Below are 24,408 nucleotides of genomic sequence, written 5' to 3'. Positions count from 1 at the left end.
TTACTATTTTGTGCTTACCACTTGCTTGATGCAAGTGGTGAATGTGAAATACTCATATGCAATATTTCATATTTACCTATTAAAAAGGAAATATAATAAAAAATATGAAGCTGTAAGAACAATACGAGAAACATATTAAACATACCATGCATTGCTTTTTAGAATGTGAGTAAAAAAATCTAGAGTTTAAATATTAGGTCCACTAAAACAAAACTAGATGACTATTGGTGGGTCGAACCAACTTCTCCTAGCTCTTTTTATTAGCGAGATCCCCCACTGTCTCTGAACATTCTGTTAGAGACATTACAAAGGTGTCACATGCATGGCTTCTTCAGTTATTTCTTTAACTGCAGTGGCAGTGTGACACTCTCGCTTGGCAAGACCTGGGTGGAAGGCCACTGGGATCTTCGATGGAAGAGCCTATTTATAGGGTCACTTAGAGGTCTATGGAGCAAGTTAATTATTCACCCACCAGCATTCAGCTATAACTCAATACTGTGTTTTTGCTATATGCATAGCAAAAAACGTTTTCATATCTTATACCTCTATAATTTATAGAATCATTCACAATGGTCTCTACCAAAACTCGAATGTAGCTAACTCAGTCACACAAATAAGGTCAGTTTTGGATAGAATCAAAGGGGGAGAACGGGGGAGGGGGGTTATTGGACATACTGGGGGTAATCTACGCAAACATGGATAGACAGTGAGAGGGATATTCACCCTTTCTCTTTGTTCTAGGCACCAGGAACCAAAGTAAGGGAAAATCTAAAGGTTCTCACAGAACAGGAAGTGAGGGGAATTTTTCCAATAATGGATACTTGTTCTTGTGACAACTGTCTGTTTTTTTCTACAGGAAATGAAGGAACATCTCTTGACTGGTACAACAATGACAACATTTTACTTAAAGGGGTTTTACCATTCCCTACTTTATCTAAAACTGGAAAAAAAAGTTTATACTTATACTTTAACAACAGTAATTAAAAAGGCATGTATGATGTTTTAGAAAGTTATTTATTTAGTGTAGTTCCTTCCTTGAAGGGGCTATTGTTTAAGATGGGTTCTCTGATGCTGGCTTTAATATTTCTCTTTAACCCCAGCCTTGACATTTCTCTTTTACCCCAGCCTCTCTAGTACACCCGACTGGGTACGGAAATACTGGGTTTCCATAAAAACCCCACAGATGGCAATCTTAGTTCTAAAGGATAGACACCAGACCAGTCAGTGAAAGAAAGCAATGTTGTTATTTTGATACCTGTTTGTAGTCAAACAATGTAACAAGGGAAAAACCATAGCATTAAATGGCAGAGATTACAGTTCACTTAGGGTGTAAAACAGTTAGCAACACCACACATTTTAAAGTTTTACCTGCCATCTAGGTTAGCTTAATCAGTGACACTGTCACCCAGGGTGCAACAGGGAGCAGCAGAAGGAATGGATATGTATAAATCCTGCAAGCTATGCTACCTATGTGCATGCTATAGCTATGACTGCCTGAAGGACACCGCTCTGACCCTAGTGGCCTCCAATAGGAAAACAGGAGATGAAATTTGGGCAGATTAAATGAACCAGGGGCAGTCCTTGAGTAATATCTTCTACTGGCTACTGTTGGGGCCCCTTTTGAAGCATTGGTGCAGTTTAAGAGTGTCTTTAAAACCTGCATCTAGTTATGTCAGAGGGCTGATCTGGTCTTTGGTTAAGTTGTAAGGTGTATAAAGGAGTATAGGCTAAGTAAGTCAGTTATAAAGGCAGTGATGTATTGAATCAGAGTCTAACGTGCGGTCTTACAGCAGGCAATATGCAGTGGGACTAAGTGGTATCTGTATGAGATATGGCAGTTAACTTGTTCTGGGATAACTCAATTCCTGCCAAACAGTGTAGATAGCAGTTTGACAACCCTCTCACAATTCCTGCGACACAGCATTAGCAGTGCAAGCGGAATGGTCCCTCTTCGGTCTCTTCCTGAATCCTTAGCAAACAGCATTTTGGTTCATGAAGGATGGCCTCTTTATCTCTCTCTCTGTCTGCAACAAGGCAGATAGAGTAGCGATTGACTGCCCTTTGATGGTGATGGCTCCGGAACACAGGCTCTCCTCTGGCCCAAGATCCCATACGAATAGCTGCACTGCCATGGAGATGCTCACTGCCTCAAACTTTACTAAGCAGTCTCGTATGAATCCATCCTCTCCCCCACTCTCCTGTGTTTTTTGGGGCGCTGTAATCTTTCTCTTGCTTTACACTGCATGGGCGACCCCATTATGAAACTATGCATCAGAGAGTATTATTTGTGACAGTGTTCCTTCTTTTCTTTTTTTTTAGCAAGCATATGGGAAAAAAAGGGAGGGGTTACAAGCAAGCAAGCGGAATGAGGCCCGCAATCTTCCTTTGCCAAGTGGCTCAAAGAGTTCAATGGGAGCAATCCTGTTTATGTGAAGTTGATCTCAATGTTATCAGCATGTCTCCAAAGCTCAGCTCAAGCCAAAATGTTTTATTTTATTTTAGAGCAGGAAAAATTTAGCGCCCATGTGAGATTATTTTTCTTTACTGTTTGTGTCCCTGTTAGGGAAATTTTGCTTCAATAAAGATACATACACTAGATCTGTAATGTCTGGCAATTTTTTGTTGCACTCTTGGCTCAGTGACAACCACATCCTCCATTTCTGGAGGGACAGGAAGTGCTACAATAGAGCTCACAGACAGAGATAAAAACTATAGATAGAATTGTTGACTCTTCCCCTGTCTATCAAAAAAAAAAAAAAAGAATGTCCGTATTTAAGCTGGCCATACACTAGTAGTATGTTGCCAAGAAAAAAACAGAACATATTTGACTTTACTGGTACCAGAAAGGAACGGTCAGACATTATTGTATAAGAAAGATAAACATGTATTACAAAACAATGATAAAAAAAAAACAATCATAAAACCATGAAAAGGGTACACTAAATGGATGATACAGGCCATATAATGGAGCAACAAAAGTAGAACTTTGCTATATATTCCAAGAGGTTGACATGTTTCACATCTAACCTCTTCCTCAGGACCTCATTGTCTTTATAGCAAAGAATATTGGCCTATTCAAAAGAGAAAAAAATAACAATCAATATATAACATATATAGCTATATATGTTATATATTTATTGTTTCAATATTTTTTTATTTCAGAGTTTTCGAAGAAAGGATGTACAAATAATGCATTTCATTAAATAGTACAGCAAGGATATTACATACAGTAACTTTTATAAACATATTGTTAATTTAGAAAAGAATAGATACGTATCAAATCTGCAACTGAATTGTAACTTTTATATCTATAAGAACAAATAATACAGTGTTGATCTAATAGATATGCATATATCGGATTAAAAAGTTATTTAGAATACATTTCCAAAATACATTATTGTAAAATATCTTTAAGTGTATATGGATTCTAATAATCATCATGTATTTTTAGCAAACAAAAGAGGATGAATTTATCATCTAGTTATTATAGAGAAATATCACACTGGGTCCGACAGAGACCTCAGGTAACCAAAATAGATACCATATAAAAGGTAAGAATAGAGAGAAAAAGATAAGAAACAACGAAGGTTAAAGATATCAAAGTAATGTGTACCTATTGTGCCTATTTTTAAGCAATTCTCAAGTGGAAATATCTCCAGAACTATCAGTCTGATATTTAATCCATTACTTCCAGAATTTCTCAAATAATGGAATCTTGTCATATAATATAGCTGAGAGATGCTCATTGACCATAATCCAGCACAATTTGGCATTTAGGATGTCAAAAGGTATAGTTGTTGTTTTTCAGGATTTGGCTATAGTAATTTTAGCTGCTACAAATATAAAAGTTAAAAGTGGAGTTCCACTCAGAAATGTAACTTCCACTGATCCGGTTCCTCCCCCCCTCCGGTGTCACATTTGGCACCTTTCAGGGGGGAGCAGCTACCTGTCTAATCCAGGTATTTGCTCTCACTTCCAGAAAAAGATCCTCACAGTATCCGTGGCGATCTACACCATGTAGGCCCCTCCTTCATTCCCCTCGCTGTCTTCTGGGAGACACACAGGGTCCCATAAGACAGCAGGGACTAATCAGAACGTGACTCACGCATGTGCAGTAGGGAAACAGGCTGTGAAGCTGCAAGGCTTCACTTCCTAATTTGCTTAAGATAAGGGAATCCACCCTGAGCCAAGGTATGGGTCGGCTTCAGTTGAGGACATCTATTCTTGGGTGCCCTGGACAGGTAAGTGTCCTTATTTTAAAAGTCAGCAGCTAAAGTATTTGTAGCTTCTGACTTTGTAATTTGCTTCTATGATAGAAGTATTAACCAGGGATCTCAAAGCATTTTGAGCTAATGCATGCTAATCTTTTAGTTCCAGAGATTCATTCAATCCCTTTCCCACCATTCCATTTAACCTAATTTCGCAGGAATGGATGTTAGAATGGAATACATTATTGAAATGTGTCCTTTAAGCTTGTCAAAATTTGCACATAAATATTCCATAGGAGTCATGAATGTCGTATCAAAGTTACATGTTAAAAAATTTATAAAATGTATTAACTGATCGAGAGAATTCTGATATTGGGAATTGGTATTTTTCTATCAGAAATTGTTTTGTTAATATTCCCTTATGATCAAGAAAATAAACTATTCGTAAAAAGCCCTTATTAGTCCACCACTATTAAATATTTGAGAATTGAGCCTCAGGGTGAATGTTGGATTTTGAAACAACGGTGATAAGGGGGTATGAGGGGATTTAAATTGATAAGTTTTATTTAGTCTGTCCCATAACCCCAATGAAAAAGACAGAGATAAACAGAGTATAAGAGGTTTATATTTAAATGGTATCCACATCAAATGTGTAATTGATTTAGATGGGCAGGAGTATATTTCAGTCTGCATCTGCAGGGATGGGGATGATTTAGTATGAAATCTAGTCAGTTATGCAATTTGGGTACTATAAAACTAACTATTTAGTTAGATCTGTGACTCCTAATTTTATTTATTGATTGTTATGTTTTTTCTCTTGAATGAGCCCATATAGGCCAAGACAATCAGGCCTTGAGGAAGCAGTTAGATGTGAAAAGCATAGACTTCTTGGAATATATAGAAAAGTTCTACCTTTGTTGCCTAATTATATGGCCTGTATCATCCATTTAGAGGACCGTTTTCATGTTTTTATGATTGTTTTTAATCATCATTTTGTAATAAGTATTTACATTTTTATAGAATAATGTTTTTTTCTTGGCTATGTTATCAATGGACAAGGTACCTTCTATATAGCCTATTCTCTCTCCTTTTCAACTAGTAGACTGTTGTTAGAATATTTTTAGAACATTAATTTGATTTTATAAATGGCAGTAAGGTCAAATCAACAATACTTTTCACTGTAGTAATGAAAAAATTCAAAGAAGGAAGATGGAAATTTTTGTGAATACATTTGAACACATAAAGCTGGCCATAGATAGGTCAAATTTTGTTCAACGAGCAGGTTTAAAAAACTGACCCAATCAAGGCGCATCCACGGCATGGAGCGGGACAGTCACTTGCACCTAAAGAGAGCTCCGCTCCACACAGGGCTCTCGGCTGTTATTCAGGGGTAATTATCGCTGCAATAAGCACGAATTACAGGCACCCATGTACACCAACACCTGTGCATGCCTACAAGAGGGAAAAGGAAAAGAGGAGGACAGCAGAAAACCTTCACCCATTACCTCCTCAGATCACAGGAGCGGAACAGCATGGCTAAGAATGGCGCCGGCGCGCAGTCCACACAGCATGCTACATCTTTCCCTGCAGAAGAACCAGAACTGCATAATAAAGAACCCCCAGATGCTTTACGCTCCAAACTAATGAACAAATTTCAATCTGAATTACAAAAATCCACCACAACCCTCTCTCAAGAAATGTTGTCACTGGGCACACGTACCGAATTGCTTGAAAATAAGCATGATGAGCTAACGATTGCTTTTAATTATTTGTCCAGAGAGCATGAATGCTTATCTAATGCTCTTACACGATTACAAGCCCACGTAGAGGATTTGGACAATCGAAACAGAAGGAACAATCTCAGGATCAGAGGTGCTCCTGAATCAATCACATATTTACCAGCATACTCCACTAAATTGTTCCAGTCTCTCTTACTTGAGCAAAACCCTCAATCCTTAATTTGCGACCGCATACACCGTGCATTAAGGGCTAAACCACCCCCTGACAACCCCCCCATAGATATAGTTCTTTGTATGAAGAACTTCTTGGTTAAAGAGGAAATAATGCGTGCAGCTCGCATCCTAAGAAATATTACCCTAGATGGAATCCAAAATGAAAGAAATTACAAGTGTTCTTTCCTCAGCCAGAAGCTGATAATTTCCCACAATGGCACTACATACATTGCCACTATCCCAGAAGGTCAAGATATCCTTATTAAACTTGGTTTGGTTAACCCTAACGCCCTCACTACAGAGAGATAGACGCAGACCCAGATATCAGGCTGGACATTGGAGCCCTAATTCAAAAAGTTCCTTCATACAGAATTATTATAAATGTTTTCCAGCCTTCACTGTTCACGTCCTGTTATCAGTTCTAAAAATTTGTTAATTTTTAATTCTCAGCATTTTTGTTTTGCTGTTTTCCGGAACCAATATGAGGTCCTTCAAGATTAAAGCGGAGGTCCACCCTAAAGTGGACCTTCCGCTCATTGGAATCCCCCCCCCTCCGGCACCACAATTGGCACCTTTCAGGGGGGAGGGGGGTGCAGGTACCTGTACAGTACAGGTATCTGCACCCACTTCCTGGATAGCTCTCTGCGGAAAGGGGCGTAGATTACGCCCCTTTCCGAAAGTCCCCCGCTGCCTGCTGGGAAACCCACAGATCCCAGAGGCAGCGGGTCCATCCTCATTGCGCAGCGCGACTCGCGCATGCGCAGTAGGGAACCGGGAAATGAAGCCGAAAGGCTCCACTTACTGATTCCCATACCCAAGATGGCGCCGGCAGCACCCGAGAGACGATCGAGAGATCGGCTTCGGGTGCCGACATCGCGGGCGCGCTGGACAGGTAAGTGTCACTATTTTAAAAGTCAGCAGCTGCAGTATTTGTAGCTGCTGGCTTTAAAAAAAAAAAAAAAAAACGCGCACTCCCGGCGGACTCCCGCTTTAAATGGATATTCCTTACAATTATAACTGATAGAATAACATAACTATACAATTAGTATGTACTAACTTTTATATTTTACAGCATATATCAGGGACGCCCAACCTTTTGAAGAGCGAGGGCCGCTTAAGTGACTTGGTAACCGGTCATGGGCCACGATGAGTGGAGTGGGCGGATCACAGGCCCGTGTCCACTCTGCATATGGAGAGCAGACATGGACACAGCCCACTCTACTCTATGGGCCCTTCAATCCTGTCCGTCCAGGCGGAAGTGGGTGGATTCCCTTCCAGGTAGGTGGTGCACCTGCGGATCAGTTTGAAAGTAGTCCAGTAACCACTGCAGAACAGATATGCCCATATTTAGTATCACTCTGCAGGAGCCAGCACTATACAGGAAGCATTGGCTTATGTGGCTCTGCTCTACAGCTGCCTGCTTTTTCCACCACCGGCTTCATTCACAACACTGATGCTCTGGGATGACCGATCCATGATCCGGGCTTACCAACCAGCCATCCCAGAGCAGGAGGCCACGGGCCACATCACAAGGCTCCGCTGGCCACATGTGGCCCCCGGGCCACTGGTTGGGCACCCCTGGCATATAGAAATCTCTTCAATCCATTGTAAAGTCAACACTGACATGTACAGCCTTAAACTGGTACTGTAAGTAAAACTCATGTATTATTATCTGACTTAGCCTATATGGAACTTTACTGGCTTAATACTGACACCATGTGTCCCTAAATGGTACTGAAGTTCATAAAAATGTACAAGGATAATACATAAGAAAATACAAGGTATCTTGACCTTGTATCTTTTCCATCATAATTTGTCTTTAATCAACAAACAAAGGTTTCACATTCTTCCCTCTTTAATCCTTTTCTGTTTTTTTAATCTACTCTGGACCTTATAAACTTAGTATCTGACGTTACCCTCTGTTGTTTTGAATAATAAGAACACAATATATGAAAATGGCAATCTTATTCAGGGAAAACAAAGATTTCTCAGAAAAGATAGTTCCTTGGTAAAACCCCTTCATGACTTATCAATCCTCAGTTTTTTTGCACAGAAAATAGTTGAAACTCTTTTTACCTTTTTACAGTCATAGATATGACCAAAGTTATGATTTTTTTATTTTTTATACTTCACTTTTTTCCCTGTTTTTTCTTGCCTGCTCCACTTTTAGCGAGCTTGGATGCTAGTATACAAGGTTTCCTATGGGGTAGGTAAAGAAATTATAAGTAGAGTAGGTAGAAAAAACACAAGTCACCTATTATAAGCATGACTATTAAATGTTATATGCTCAATCAAAGGCAATTTATTGTTTGAAACAACATTTGCACAGTTAAAATATAGCTTTACAATTGTTGCGGCTTCCTGCCCACATGTCAACAGGAATCTCCCCCACTCAGTCACTCAATCTTTTTTTTTTTTGCTCAATTTTTATTTCTTTTTTTTTTTTTTTCTATTAGTTTCATAGACTTTAAATTCATTAGACTGTGATTGGGACACGTTGGTTTCTTGAGCATTCACCGTTGGTTGGAGAATTACCTCTCTCTCAAACCCATATTATTTTTTTAATTCAACAGTAACGTACACTTAAAGTGTATTTTTATGAAAACATTTGCTTACACATGGAATATCAATTATGGTACAATATTTTTTACATTTTTATTCTTATGTCAACTAAAAAATACGCACTGCTGTCTGCTTCCTTGTACACCAGTTCAATTGCTGAAAGTTTAATCTATGGTTGCCAGATACACTTTCAGATGGATCCCAAATATTTAAACTGTTACTATTAGGTTCATATCAATGTGCAAGAATTTAACTCTCCTAATAAAAGAAAAAAGGCTTTGTTACAATACAATAAATTAAATACCAAAATTATCCTATTACAAGAAACACACTTCATGAAAGACAACCATCCAAGCTTTTTCCACAAAGCATATAACCAATCTTTCTATACCTTATCTTCCAACAAAACAAAGGGAGTCGCTATTTTTATCCATCAATCATTTCCCCTCGATGTACAGCAGGTTTACAAGGATCCAGACAGTAGATTTATTATCAAAGGTTTCCTATCAGGTAGAGAACTAACAATTGCCAATGTCTATGCACCAAAAGATGCACAAACCACATTTTTTAGACAATTTTTTCACAGGTTACAATTGTATCATTCACCTCATATAAAACTAGGAGGTGATTTCAACTCTGTATTACAACCCAACCTAGACAGCAGTAAACAAAACCAATTCTCAAAAACATTTTCAAATACTACATCTAGATATATTAATGAAATGCGATTTATGGACTCATGGAGAGCACTCAATATAGGGGCACGTGAATACACCTTCTTCTCACATCCTCACAATTCTTATTCCTGCCTGGATTACATATTTTGCACCCCCATAATCCTGGCCAACACATATGAAGCTTCAATACATCCATGCACTTGGTCAGATCATCATATCACTACACTTGGCAACCAATTCATTGGTCTCTCTACAACTCCATACTCATGGAGACTTAATCTATACCTTAATCTCCCAAAAACGCACTGAATTAGATGTAAATAAGGGGAGATCAATGCACAAACCAATAGGAGGAAAAAATCAATAGGCAGCTGCCAACATCAGACATTCCCACACCAAAACAACAAGCTACTATTTATGGGTATGAATGTGGTGCTTACCAATCTCTAATCTAACAATACATATAAATATAACTATATAAATGGTCCTCTGAAGGTACTATGAGAAAAGTAGCTCCACAGGAATAAAAAAGCGTCTGGGGCTTGATATCTCATAGATAATTGAGACAGCAATTAAATAGTAACAGCCTCCACTAATCAATGAACAATACTCTTCTTCCCCTTCAATCACACAGTTGTGAGGACACAAGGAAAAAATCGACAATACACACTCTTATGCCGCGTACACACGAACAAACAATCCGGTGGAAAAGTCTGGCAAACTCAAGTCCGCCGGACAATCCGCCCGTGTGTAGCCTCCGGCGGACTTTTTTTACCCAAAAGTACGGCGGACTTAGAAAGTATTTTTGCACTCCAATCTTCCTGCCGGACTCGCATTTCGGCAGACAATCCGGCCGTGCGTGTGCCAGTCCGCCATACTTTTGAAATGAACGGACTTTTCCCGCCCGGAGAAAAGTCCGCTCATTTTGAGCGCGTCTCCAGGTAGCCGAGGGCCAGCGAAGGAGGCGTCACTGGCCCCGTCACCTGGTATGGACTTAAAGGGGAACCCCAACACCGAAAAAATTGGCGTGGGGGTCCCCCCAGGTCCACATCAGACCCTTGTCCGAGCACGCTACCCGGCCGGCCAGGAAAGGGGGGACGAGCGAGCGCCCGCCCCCTCCTGAGCCGTACCAGGCCGCGTGCCCTCAACATGGGGGGGTGCCTTGGGGAAGGGGGGGCCGCGCGGGGCCCCCCCTTGGGCCCACCCCAAAGCACCAGCATCCTCTGGGACTGTGACATCATAATAAGCGGGGACATCATCCAGTGATGTCCCTATATAAGTCGCCGCGCGTCACGTTCCGTGCCATTGTGAGCGGAGGATGTGACGAGGCAACATCTGAAGAGAAGAAAAGAAGAACAGAAAACGGCGAAAGCGGCGACAGCGGCGACAGAAGACCGGGCCACCGCCTGCAAAAGAGCTATGAGAAGGCGTGGTGGCCCGGCTCGCTCGTCCCCCCCCTTTCCTGGTCATCCGGGTAGCGTGCTCGTACAAGGGTCTGATGTGGACCTGGGGGGACCCCCACGCCGATTTTTTCGGCGTTGGGGTTCCCCTTTAAGTCCATACCAGGTGACGGGGCCAGCGACGCCTCCTTCGCTGGCCCCGTCTACCTGGAGACACGCTCAAAATGAGCGGACTTTCCTCCACGTGTGTGGGCGAGTCCGTTCATTTCAAAAGTACGGCGGATAGTCCGGCGGACTTAGTACGCCGTATTAGTCCGCTGAAAAAGTGCCGTGTGTGGACAAGTAGCCCGTTCGGAAAGTCCGGCGGGAAGTCCGCCGGACTAAGTCCGCCGGATAGTCGGCTACGTGTGTACGCGGCATTACAGACCTCAAACTCACTGTCAATAGACTCTCTAAGTAGCTAAATTGACTCAATAGTGCTCAATAAAAAATAAACCTCAATCATCAATAGAACCTCAGTGATCAGTATAAATAGACTCTCATAATAAAGGAAGTGTTCTCATAAAAATATATTAATCTTCAGTAGTATTCATGCAACTAAAAATTTATAAACCATAAAGGATAAATAACAAATAAATGCGAAAAAAAACATCATTAATAAAAATAAAAAATAAAAATATATATATATATATATATATATATATATATATATACCTAAAATCAATAGTCATCCAATATAAATGTGCAAAAAAAAAACACGTGCAAAAAAAGCAAAGTGCACAATCAGCAAATAGCTGACTCAATGATAACGTTCTTAGATTAATAATTGATATAATATAAACAAATATGAATTAGTGCAAATGACAATTAAATAACGTGCAAATCAGCAAAAATTTTCAAATAAGCAAAAAGATGTGCACCATGCATCAAGTGCAATTATGCAAAAAAAAACAAAAAAAACAATAAATATGAATATAAATCATTCCAAACAGCTAAAATAAAAGTTTGTGCAAAAAAAGTCCCATACACGGTGCAATCCAAATCGTGCAATTTCAATTGTGATGATATTTTCCAACGTTATTCGGAATTCCACAAATAGCTTCTGTGCTCTTGTGTGAACCGATCTGCAGTGTTCATGCAGAGTGTTTCCCCCAAACTCTCACCTTATATAAGGCAAGTAACAGCCTTATTAATGTTGATTCATACACAGTGCATAATTACACGATTTGAATTGCACTGAATTCGATATTTTACTCACTTTCAAAGCAGAAAAAGCACTCTGCTGGTCAAAAGCAAAATTTTTCCAGCAATTCATACTCGACAATGTTTGCCCTTAAATTAAATCAAACAATTAAACCTACTCATGTATACAAACTTAAGAATAATACCAACCAATTTACACACCCACAACAAATACTCTCCATATTTACCAAATTTTACTCAAACCTCCTTTCTAAATCAACTTCTACAATCCCTCCTATGAATCTAGAATAGCTAAACAAAATTCCTATACCATCACAAACCACCAATCAGATTGACACATTAAGCGTACCTTGCACAGAGGACGAAATTGTTCAAATTATTAAATCCCTTAAAAAAAATTCAGGTCCTGGTCCAGGCGGGTTCCCCTCCTTTTATTACAAACAATTCCCACAACTCCATACCTCAACACTAACAAAACTATACAACGGCATCCTGAAAGTAGATTTGTTCTCCGAAGAGATGTTAGAAATTTTCTCCAGACTATTAGCCAATAGATTAGCAATGATAATCCCCTCATTGATATCCCCATACCAATCTGGATTTATACCAGGCAGACAGATCATGGATAACATTTGTTTAGTAACTAACATAATTCAAGATGCAAACATCAAATCCCAATCAGTTCTATTACTAAGTCTCAACATAAATAAAACTTTTTATAGCGTAACCTGGAGATACCTTGATTTTAAAGGAGAATTCTTTCAAGCATAGATAGAAGAATAAAATTACCAGGTTGTAACTCAGAATTTTTCAAAGGGGGAAGGGGAACCAGACAAGGATGCCCCCTTTCACCTTTATTATTTGCCCTAGCAATTGAACCCTTATCAGCAGCGATTTTAATACACGCAGACATTAAAGGATATAGTTCAAATAATAAAACATATAAACTCAGTATGTATGCTGATGATGTGATATTATTCCTCACCCAAACCAACATAGCATTACCAAATCTATTGAATACACTCAGAGACTTTTCTGCACTTTCAGGACTGTCTATAAATGTTTCAAAATCCATTGGCATGCCAATAAATATTCCACCATCTCAATTAGACACCACCCTCTCTTGATTCAACTTCACATGGTCCACAGACACTCTACCTTATCTAGGTATTCACCTCACCCCAGACACCAATAATTTATCCTCTAAAAACTACTCCCCATGTTGCAAAAAATTAAGAATGTGCCTAAAAATATGGAAATCATTCAATATATAAATTTTAGGTAAAATAACAGCCATTAAAATGTCTATTCTGCAAAAGTTATTATATCTATTTAGAGCCCTCCCAATTTGATTAAATAAGTTGATCACTAAATTTCAAGCAGAGGTTAATAAATTTATATGATCAGATTCCCTCCCTCGTATAGCTAAATTGGTACTGTACAAATCCCCAAAAAGTGGCAGTTTGGGACTCCCAGACTTCTGCTCATACTACCTAGCCACACGATGGTCCCAAATAGCTCAATGGCACATACACAACCCGAAAATTCCATGGGTTATATTTGAGAAAGACTAAATTCTATAGCTGGGCTTTTATTGGGTAATAAAGTTCCCAATCACACCTTAGAAAAACATAATTAAATGGTAGCTCACGCATATCAGTTGTGGAAACTACATAACAACAAAAAACTCAAAATGACTTCCATTACTTCTCCCCACACATCATTTATAGGTGATATTACATTTTTAATATACCATCAATACATAAGTGAATTCACATGGTGGATTAACAATAACCTAATCACCCTTAAAAAAAATGATTGAAAATACCTCATTTATCTCTTTTTCATAACTAAAAAATAAATATAACATCCCCAATTAAGAACTCATGATAGTCCTCCATATTCAGATCCTTCTATGACTCATATTAGAAGAACCCACATTTTACGAAAATATTTGCTCCAGATCGCCAAGGGGTACCAGATTAATATCTGAGATATACTCAACCCTGATGAATATAGACACTCAGACTAATTTACCCTACATGCTCAAATGGGAACAAGAATGTGATATCTCACTCCCCCTGAAAATGGTCTGACTGCATCAACAACCTACTTAGATGCACAAGATCCCTCACTATTAGAGAAACTGCAATAAATATATTTAGCAGATGGTATTACACACCAGCAAAACACTCTATTTTTCCCTCAGTTCCCCAAACATGCTTCATGGATTGCATTTACATTGGTACCTTCTCACACATTTTTTGGAAATGTGATAAAGCATCTCTAATATGGAAACAACCAGAAACATTTTTCTCCAGAATTTCGGAGAATAACATAAAACGTACTCTCCCCAAATGTTTATTATTCACACCAATCACAGGTTTAACTACTTATCACTTAAGACTAATTCACACAATTTGTGTTTCCATCCACTGGCTTATAGCCTACCATTGGAAATCCTCATTGCTACCAATAACCCAAATGAAAATTTGAATTAATAATATTTATCTCATGGAAAAAAAAATCCACACTTTACCCAATACCACACATATACTTGAGAAGAAATGGAATCCCTGTTTTACATACTCATACCACCTTTTACATCCTGTTTAGAGAACCCTTCTTCAACTAATATCATACAATAAAAAATAAATAATTAAATCATTCTTTAAATTGCTACCTGATTATTGGTCTACTATCTGTATTAAATATAAGAAATAATTCTTCTTCTTCTATGTTTTTACTTTGCCGTAATCCCGATATTTCAATGACTTTGATATACTTTATTTCATTGTACTTATGCTATAATGTTTTGTATCATTATTTTGTACCCAGTAATAAAGTTTGTAAACAAAAAACAAACTGACCAATTTCCCCATCCACAAATTCAAGGTGAATGGGGAATCCTTCCTACTGTGCAATTGTATTCTGACAGCAGGGAGATTTCCTTTGATGTCAGGATACACAGATCAGAAATGCAGGCTGTAGCCTGCAGCACTGATTGAGTGGGCATTTTCCAACAGGATGCTTAAACAGAAGTCGATTGGTATATGCTAAGTGGCCATCATTGTATCAAAGTTCATGTATGATCAGCCTAACAGTCTATGTGGTTTTCATTTGAATAAAACTATCATTGCAAAATCAATGATAAAAGCAAAGGAAAGTACTTTCAAATCACATTCATCATGTCATCAAAGGTTTGCTTTAAAATCGACTAGTGTATGACCAGCTTTAGACTATGAACTCTAAATTTCCCTTCAGTTTTGCACAGTTGTACAGGCTCCTATCCTGTGCTGAAATTGCTTACCAGTCAGCATTAGCATCACTAATGTTAGCATTTACACATCTGAATATTAAGTAATCATGGAATCATAAAAATATGTTACAGAATTTCAAAACGCATGTAAAAAAAAATAATTCAAGTACATTTTGTAATACCAGCTTAAACTCGGAAATTTCATGTTGGTTACTCCTTAAAGTGAATTTTCAATAAAAATAAAATTTTTGTGAATGGTATGGGATGGTTTTTATCCTTGTCATTTTTTTATGTCTATGTCTAATTGGCGAGATTACCCTTCACTTTCATAAACACAACAGGAAGTGAGATAAAAATCTTTACAAATTGAGGGTAAATCCCCTCTTAGAAAGTTGTACCAAAAAGAGGCCATTCCCACTGGAAGGTTTTCCTCTCTTTTTCTGTTTTGGTGGCTGATGAAGATAAGTGTCTGCTTGAAATGCATTGGTGGAAGGACCGTTTCTATCAGACAGAGTGTTGGACGCCCTTCTGGGTTAGGTGCTTTCATTCCATGGACTAGATAGCGATGTCTGCTTCAATGGATTAAGCTGCAGCCCATGCCCCTGGCCTGGGTTCCGGGACAGTTCGCTGATGACACTGGCCCCAACCTGTTTGAAGTGCTTTCCTAGCCATCTCACTGCTTGACTTAGTCTATCCTTGTGAGTGCAATACAGTTTGTTATTAAAATAAATATAAAAACTTTATTGCAGCATTATATATATATATATATAGTCTTTGAACTGGTTTTCCCCTTGTTATATTTCTGTTCTGGTGGCAAATGTTAAATATAGATTTCTTTCACTTTCTTTCCTGGTGACAATGATTACCAGGTCTAATAGAACTGGTAAATCTCACTAACAGGGACACAAGCTGCTGTAAAAGCCTGACAGTGGGTCTAGCAATTCCCTACTCTAGACAAAACAAAATGTGAAAATTTGTGGCTTGTGGTGTGCTTGAAAGTAATCTTCACAAAAAGCAAAATAGTAAACTGATGTATTTTACTTAAAAAATAAATAAAAAGCATAATTGGAAACTGATGTATTTTGATATTGCATGATTTCTTAAATCCCTTACCTGTTGAAATTGAGTAGCCATGCTGTTGGCCAAATATCCAGGAAATGCGATTTTTCTGGTGCCTTGATAGTACACTAAAAATCTAAGTATTGCCATAAAATACAGACTATATATTCCCACTTTAAATGTGGAGATCATCACAATGGGTCTATGCTAAGTGTTTTTTTTTCCAAATGGTCTGTTATAGCAACAAGTTGGTGTTTTTCAAAATACAATTATCTCTTTTGCATTGCTTTGAAAACGTTTTTTTCAAGTATTGTAATTCTCAGATGATTATCTAACTGAGGGCGTTAAGTATATTTGTGGCCTAAAGCAGGAAGAAAGTGACATAGAGAAAATTTTGGCCACTGATGAAGTTAGATCTCAGGTTTTGCTTTACATTTTTTGCATTTTTAGACTCAAGGCTGTGCAGTTACTATTACAAGTCACGGCTGGTCTCTCACTAATAATGTGCAGATAATTTTACAACAATGCTTGCGTTAATACTATTAAAGTGTATGAGTTCATAGGTAAAATTATTACATGGGAAGTAGAAAATTACAAATAAGAATGGTAATAAAAATCGGATTAAAAAACTATTATAATCAATATGATTGCTAATATTTGGTCCACCGTGATATACTTACAAATAAACATGCAGAGACAAGACAATCTCTATTTGAGCGTAAAGGTCCTGTTGAAAAATATGTATAAAAAATATATGTTTAAAAGGCGTGTATAGAGGAACACATGCAAAATTATGGCAAAAACTCAATTACATCTAAACACATACACATTTTATATATATATATATATATATATATATATATATATATATATATATATATATATATATATATATATAAAAATATATATATACATATACAGTGACTTGCGAAAGTATTTGGCCCCCTTGAACTTTTCAACCTTTTGCCACATTTCAGGCTTCAAACATAAAGATATAACATTTTTATTTTTTGTGAAGAATCACCAACAAGTGGGACACACTTGTGAAGTGGAACGAAATCTATTGGATTTTTGAAACTTTTTTAACTGATAAAAAAATGAAAAGTGGGGCGTGCAAAATTATTCGGCCCCCTTGCGTTAATACTTTGTAGAGCCACCTTTTGCTGCGATTACAGCTGCAAGTCGCTTGGGGTATGTCTCTATCAGTTTTGCACATCGAGAGACTGAAATTCTTGCCCATTCTTCCTTGCAAAACAGCTCGAGCTCAGTGAGGTTGGATGGAGAGCGTTTGTGAACAGCAGTTTTCAGCTCTTTCCACAGATTCTCGATTGGATTCAGGTCTGGACTTTGACTTGGCCATTCTAACACCTGGATACGTTTATTTGTGAACCATTCCTTTGTAGATTTTGCTGTATGTTTGGGATCATTGTCTTGTTGGAAGATAAATCTCCGTCCCAGTTTCAGGTCTTTTGCAGACTCCAACAGTTTTTCATCCAGAATGGTCCTGTATTTGGCTGCATCCATCTTCCCCTCAATTTTAACCAACTTCCCTGTCCCTGCTGAAGAAAAGCAGGCCCAAACCATGATGCTGCCATCACCATGTTTGACAGTGGGGGTGGTGTGTTGAGGGTGATGAGCTGTGTTGCCTTTACGCCAAACATATCGTTTTGCATTGTGGGCAAAAAGTTTGATTTTGGTTTCATCTGACCAGAGCACCTTCTTCAACATGTTTGGTGTGTCTCCCAGGTGGCTTGTGGCAAACTTTAGACGAGACTTTTTATGGATATCTTTGAGAAATTGATTTCTTCTTGCCACTCTTCCATAAAGGCCAGATTTGTGTCGTGTATGACTGATTGTTGTCCTATGGACAGAATCTCCCACCTCAGCTGTAGTTCTCTGCAGTTCATCCAGAGTGATCATGGGCCTCTTGGCTGCATCTCTGATCAGTCTTCTCCTTGTCTGAGCTGAAAGTTTAGAGGGACAGCCAGGTCTTGGTAGATTTGCAGTGGTCTGATACTCCTTCCATTTCAAAATGATCGCTTGCACAGTGCTCCTTGGGATGTTTAAAGCTTGGGAAATCTTTTTGTATCCAAATCCGCCTTTAAACTTCTCCACAACAGTATTATGGACCTGCCTGGTGTGTTCCTTGGTCTTTATGATGCTCTCTGCGCTTTCAACAGAACCCTGAGACTATCACAGAGCAGGTGCATTTATACAGAGACTTGATTACACACAGGTGGATTCTATTTATCACCATCAGTCATTTAGGACAACATTGGATCATTCAGAGATCCTCGCTGAACTTCTGGAGTGAGTTTGCTGCACTGAAAGTAAAGGGGCCGAATAATTTTGCACGCACCACTTTTCAGTTTTTTATTTGCTAAAAAAGTTTAAATTATCCAATAGATTTTGTTCCACTTCACAATTGTGTCCCACTTGTTGGTGATTCTTCACAAAAAATTAAAATTTTATATCTTTATGTTTGAAGCCTGAAATGTGCCAAAAGGTTGAAAAGTTCAAGGGGGCCGTATACTTTTGCAAGGCACTGTGTATATATATATATATATATATATATATATATATATATATATATATATATATATATGCTTTTTCCAAAAAATTTGGTTTACAGAGGTCTCCCTGTGTGGAGTAGTCCTCTAAGCGGGTGCAATTATGTTTTAAATGGCAGAATTGACTCTAATGCTGTGTACACACGGCTGGACTTTGACAGCAAAGGTCAGACGGAATGAATTCGTTGGACAATTCGACCATGTGTGGGCTTCATCGGACCTTTGCTGTCAGAAAATCAGATGGACTTTAGATTTAGAACATGTTTCAAATCTTTCCGACGGACTCGAGTCCGGTTGAAAAATCAGTTTGTCTGTATTGTCTGTTTGTCTGTATACTAGTCCGAAGGGCAGGTATTGGCTACTGGCTATGAACTTTCTTAGTCTAGTCCGGTCGTACGTCATCGCGGTCAGACTTTGGTGTGCTTGTGTGTGGCCAAGTCCGTTCGGTCAGAAAGTCAGTCGGAAGTCCGCCAAAAGTCCGTCAGGAAGACTGGCGGTTGTAGTCTGCCGGAAAGTCCGGTCGTGTGTACATGGCATTAGGTATATTGGATGTCCACCTGGGATGATGACAGCTGCGTAAATGAAGATATCAGTTGTCTGCAGTTGGTTTGGTGTTATTTTTGGGCACTTATAGTTGTGTCTGTGTGACCCAATTCTAAATGGAGGAAGGCCAATGTATCAGGGTCACATACTGATGTGAAAGACAGACCGAGGTTATTGTTGTTGCAGTACGAGACAAAATCGTCAGCTTCAGACTTAGTGCCATCCCAGATAACTATGTGTATATGGTCCAAGATAGATGATGTGTTTTGAATAGGGAATGCTGTTCCCAGAGGCCCATTGTAAGGTTCGCATAGCTGGGGGCAAAGTTTGCCCCCATAGCTGTGCCTTGGACCTGTCTGTAATATTGATTTTCAAACTTAAAATAGTTTTGTGAATAACATAATGAAATAAGCTTGCCTAGGATTCATTAAGGGATCTTGATGGAGAAAGTGTTGCACTGCTTCTAGCCCAATATCATGGGGGAAACATGTATACAGTGAGCAGACATCAGTCGCTTCTGCTCTTTACAGCTGGCTGCCTACACTGACACAGACCAGAACTTTAACACAGGTCCGATTCCAGTAGCACGTGAACTTTGCCTTAGGACACCTCTGGACCTTTGGAACTGTTTTCAGATCACACTAGTTGCTGTTCTAGCTCTCCATTTTTTACCTTATTTTCTGCATAAAAAAACTATGCTTGAGCAGCTTCTGTGTAGTTTGTTTACTTTGCTAAATCTTGCCTCCATACTAAAATAGTACTTATCAAATGTCATGGCTGTTTAGCAGATGTTTTTCACACAGCTACAAAGCATCTTATTTGTTCAAGATTAAAACTTGTTTTTACTGTTATATAAAAACCTAGGGTTTCATAAGTGAGGTAGGAATTATCCTCATACCACTGAAAGTCTGCCTCTGACACTGAAAATGAGTGGTTACATCTTGTTCCTCGCCTTTGTAGGCTTTGTCCATGGACAGATACGTCTTGGTAAGATATTATAAGATATTATTAAGATATATTTATTATCATGAAGCAGAGATCCACAGGGTGAATGAATTTTGTCCTTCATATCAGATATTATAGCATTAAAACAGACACTGCTAGTAAGCTGTAGGTTTTGTAGAGTCTGATGATAAGTATATCAAATGATCTGATGCTGAAGATACTAAACCTGGCTATAGATGGTGCGATTTCCTTTTTTGCAACCACGGGTTGCAGGAAAGAAATTTGCAACATTTCCCCCATCAATACAGTGCGAACACACAGGGATTATTGCTAGTGGCTGAAGCCACTGGCAAACATTGCATGAAAAATTCTACATGCTGGTTGTACCTAAGTCGATCAATGGATTGACTTGGGTACAATTAGCCTGCCCATGGATGGTACGAATCTGGGCCGGTTCGTGCTAACTGCCTGAAATTTGAACCATCTATGACCTGGCTTAACAATGAAATATTACTTTCTCAACCTTTTGCATATTTCTTAAGGAGTCAGTTCTTTAAAAAACTGATTTTATGGTTAATAGTAGGATTTCTGGCCCCTTCCCTCTGAGTAGAGGCATGCGCCAGGGATGACCGCTGTCTCCGCTACTCTATGCTCTGGCAGTGGAACTACTGGCACTAGCCATAAGAGCACACCCTGATATTAAAGGACTTAGGTCAGGGATATTGGTTGAATTAATCAGTCTTTATGCTGGTGATATGTTGCTGTACCTGAAAGACGTGGGACACTCTTTAACAGCAGCTTTGCCTCTCATAGAACACTTTGGGGAATTCTCTGGCCTACAAATTAATTGGGGTAAGTTCCAAATCCTCCCCTTAGACCTGGGGACCCCATAAGCTGCTCAAGCTCATCTTCCTTTTATTCAAGCCAGATCAAGTATTTAGGAGTTCAGGTTAGCCGGTCTCCAGTAGAATATGCTAGACTTAATTTAGAATCTCTTTTTGAATTGCTTAAAACCAAAAACTCAGACTTGGTCCTGTCTCCCCCTTGGGGTCATGAGACGCATAAGTCTAGTTAAAATGATCCTGCTGCCCACAATCCTTTATATGTTCTGGCACTCTCCAGTGTGCCTGCCACTCCACGTATTTAAAACTATGGACTCTATTCTTAACTTGTTTGTTTGGTGCTCCTTGAAAAATCCTATGAATATCGGTGGCACCGCCTTTCCAGATCTTAATGTGTACTATCTAGCTGCCCAACTCTCCCTTTTTTATTTTGACATAGAGGATAAACATAGGTATCTCACTCTATCATGCATAAAAAGAGCCTGGGTCTCACACCCCTTCCAGATTCTCCTTAGTGACATTCACATTTTTTATACATTGGGAGGTTGTAAGGGAATGGTCTATCACCATTGTAAGATTTGGGAATTGGCAGTATGCAGGTTGGAGGCTCCCTCTACTCACACACCACTCCACACACCACTCTTAATAGTAGGATAGTAGGTTAATAGTAGGATTTCTGACCCCTTCCCTCCGAGCAGAGGCACGCACCCTCTACTCACGCACCACTCTGGGGTAATTCAAACCTTCCAGAATTGCTTACCTTACCTGATGTTTAAACTGCATTTATTAGCAATAGAGTCAAGTCGTTTCAGGAATTGAAAAATGATCTCCCCAATTCTATGTTTTTCCGCTACCTTCAGCTTTGCCATGTGCTGCATGCCCAATTTGAAATATTTTGTACACCTCTGTTTATGTCAACCATTTGTTGTAACACATTTCACAGGAGTATAATGTCTTTCTCATACCCTTGGTATACCTTCTTTATACCTAATAAAGAGTTTTTTGGATTAAAAAACAGATTTTTTTATAGTTTTTAGGTGTTTGGTAGAACCTTAAGACTAAACCTACCTTATGGTCTCTTATGTCTCTGTGCGTTCAATGGTCTGCACACCTTTCTTGAGCTACTTTCTCCCTCTTTTATATTCACTTTAATGGAGATGTGGAAACACCTCAAGGTGGGTGGGGCCACACAAGAGTCCAATGTGGACAAGAACTGAGCCAGGGGAGACCATGCTACAAGAATTATCAGGAGTATTAACGTATTAAACATGCATATGAGAAAAGAAATGAGGGTGGGGAAGTGGGTCAGTTGCTGAAGATGGCCATACACTTGTTCCTGACCTCAGTGGTTGTGGTGGACTATCTCGGTACTGATAAACAATAACATAATTGATATATAAAAAGATTATTTATTACATAAGAGATTAAAATACAAAAATACATTTAAAAGCAGAATTTAAGAAAATTCAATAAACAAATACTCAGGGTTCCCCCAAAAGGTATCTGTTGATGAAGTATATCTCAAGAAATGGCTTTTCCTCTACTAGTTTTGTGGTGCATTTACTGCTTCTTCAGGAGGAATAATCTATAAGACAAATACTTAAAGTGGGGTTGCACACACAAAAAAAAAATCATTAATATTCCCCAAAAAAAAAAAAAATTGGAAATTTTTTTTTTACTCACCTCTAAATGGCTGTTGCTAGGGGGTCCCTCGTAGTCTGCCTCCTTCAGTGCCTGGGCTGGTGACATCACTTCCCCTCGGCACAGGAAGGGCTCAGCTCTGCCCCCTTCCTCTTGTCAATCATCTGGGACACATGACAAGTCCCAGTTAATTGGGCGGCCACTCACAACGTGCGGCGCCGCTCCCGCATGCGCAGTGGGTGCCTGGCTGTGAAGCAGCAGCCGGGCGCCCACAGTTATAATGCCGGCACCGCTGAATGGAGGGGGGGCTGAGTGGGGCTTCGATCCCCGCATCGCTGGACCCTGGGACAGGTAAGTGTCCGATTATTAATAGTCAGCAGCTGCAGTAAAATGGGCACACCACGTTAAACAAGGCACAAATCAAATAGATTATACTTAAGAATTTTATACAATAATAATTCAGTAAAAAGTATATACAAAGAAAAAATGAGTTGCTCACCCAATGGGTCAGTAGCATGTATTTGAGTGTCATGCATTTGAGTAAAATAGTTGTACTAAGATGCTGATGTACTGGGTGATGATATATATAAAAGGTTTTGAATATTCACATTTGATATTAGTTTTGTTGTTGTAAAAGTTTCCTTTAATATTGGCTAGTGATCTTACCACAAATCCAAACTATTACATTTTTGCAGGCAGTTACAATTTGGATTCTGCCATCTCAGTGTCCGGACTATCATCAGGATCATATATGGCCAATCAGTTCCATGTTGCACAATCTAAGAAGATCATTGGAGCAGCTCTTTTTGCTGGAGGTATGCTTTTACTTGCTGTCAAATAAACAGGAATAAACAGTAAAAATAACTTAATTAAATGCAAAATGTATTTTTACAGTTTGTTGAAAATCAAGTCAATAAATACACCTGTTAAATACACCAATAAATACACACACACTGTTAATTCTTCTTCCCAAGTCATTATTAAAACAAGTAACAACAATGTCTGGGGAATGCCCAGGAAAAAAACAAAGCCTACTTACCACCAGCTCGCAGACAACCAAATTAACCTGTCTAACAGTATGCGTTAAAAACAGGGGTTTAGTCCGCACGCATTTGCAAACGCATGCGTAAAATGAAAGTAAACTAAGATCTCAAAAAAGCATTACCTGTTATAGCAATTCCAAAAAAATAAATAAAATTATACTACTGTTAAATTGGCAGCTTTCGATATAATAGTGCAAAACAATATATCCCGGCGCAAAGTGAGAGCTTAATCAAGGGGTATTATGTATAAAATGGTTAACAAATAGTCTAAGATTAGTTCATTATTCCATAAATAGTAAATACATTATGTATATGCAGTGGCAGCTGGTGAAGTTTTAGGATGGGGGGGCACAAGACCCTGCCCCTCCACGGTTGGCCCCTCCCACTTGTCATAAGTCACACCCCTTATAGAATCCACATCATATTCCAGGCTGCACATTATACACAGGGCTCTGCACATCATATATCAGGCTGCACATTATAGCCAGGGCTCTGCACATCATA

General features: G+C 38.9%; 1 protein-coding gene across 1 annotated transcript in view; it reads left to right on the top strand.

The window, feature by feature from the left end:
• The first annotated feature begins 20,293 nt into the window (after positions 1–20,293).
• The window catches only part of LOC143960420 (poly(3-hydroxybutyrate) depolymerase-like), a 36,918-nt gene continuing 32,803 nt past the window's right edge, over positions 20,294–24,408 (top strand). The window contains exons 1-2 of the mRNA XM_077469011.1: positions 20,294–20,420; positions 23,557–23,676. Of these exons, the coding sequence (XP_077325137.1) occupies positions 20,360–20,420; positions 23,557–23,676 (181 nt within the window). The 5' untranslated portion in view covers positions 20,294–20,359. The remainder of the gene's footprint in view (positions 20,421–23,556; positions 23,677–24,408) is intronic.

Source organism: Lithobates pipiens, unplaced genomic scaffold (assembly GCF_037356315.1).
Source record: "Lithobates pipiens isolate NorthernLeopardFrog02 unplaced genomic scaffold, aLitPip1_a1.2 Scaffold_8, whole genome shotgun sequence".
In the NCBI taxonomy this organism is placed as follows: Eukaryota; Metazoa; Chordata; class Amphibia; order Anura; family Ranidae; genus Lithobates; species Lithobates pipiens.
The sequence above is the reverse complement of the archived record's forward strand: the minus strand, read 5'-3'. Positions and strand labels throughout refer to the sequence as shown.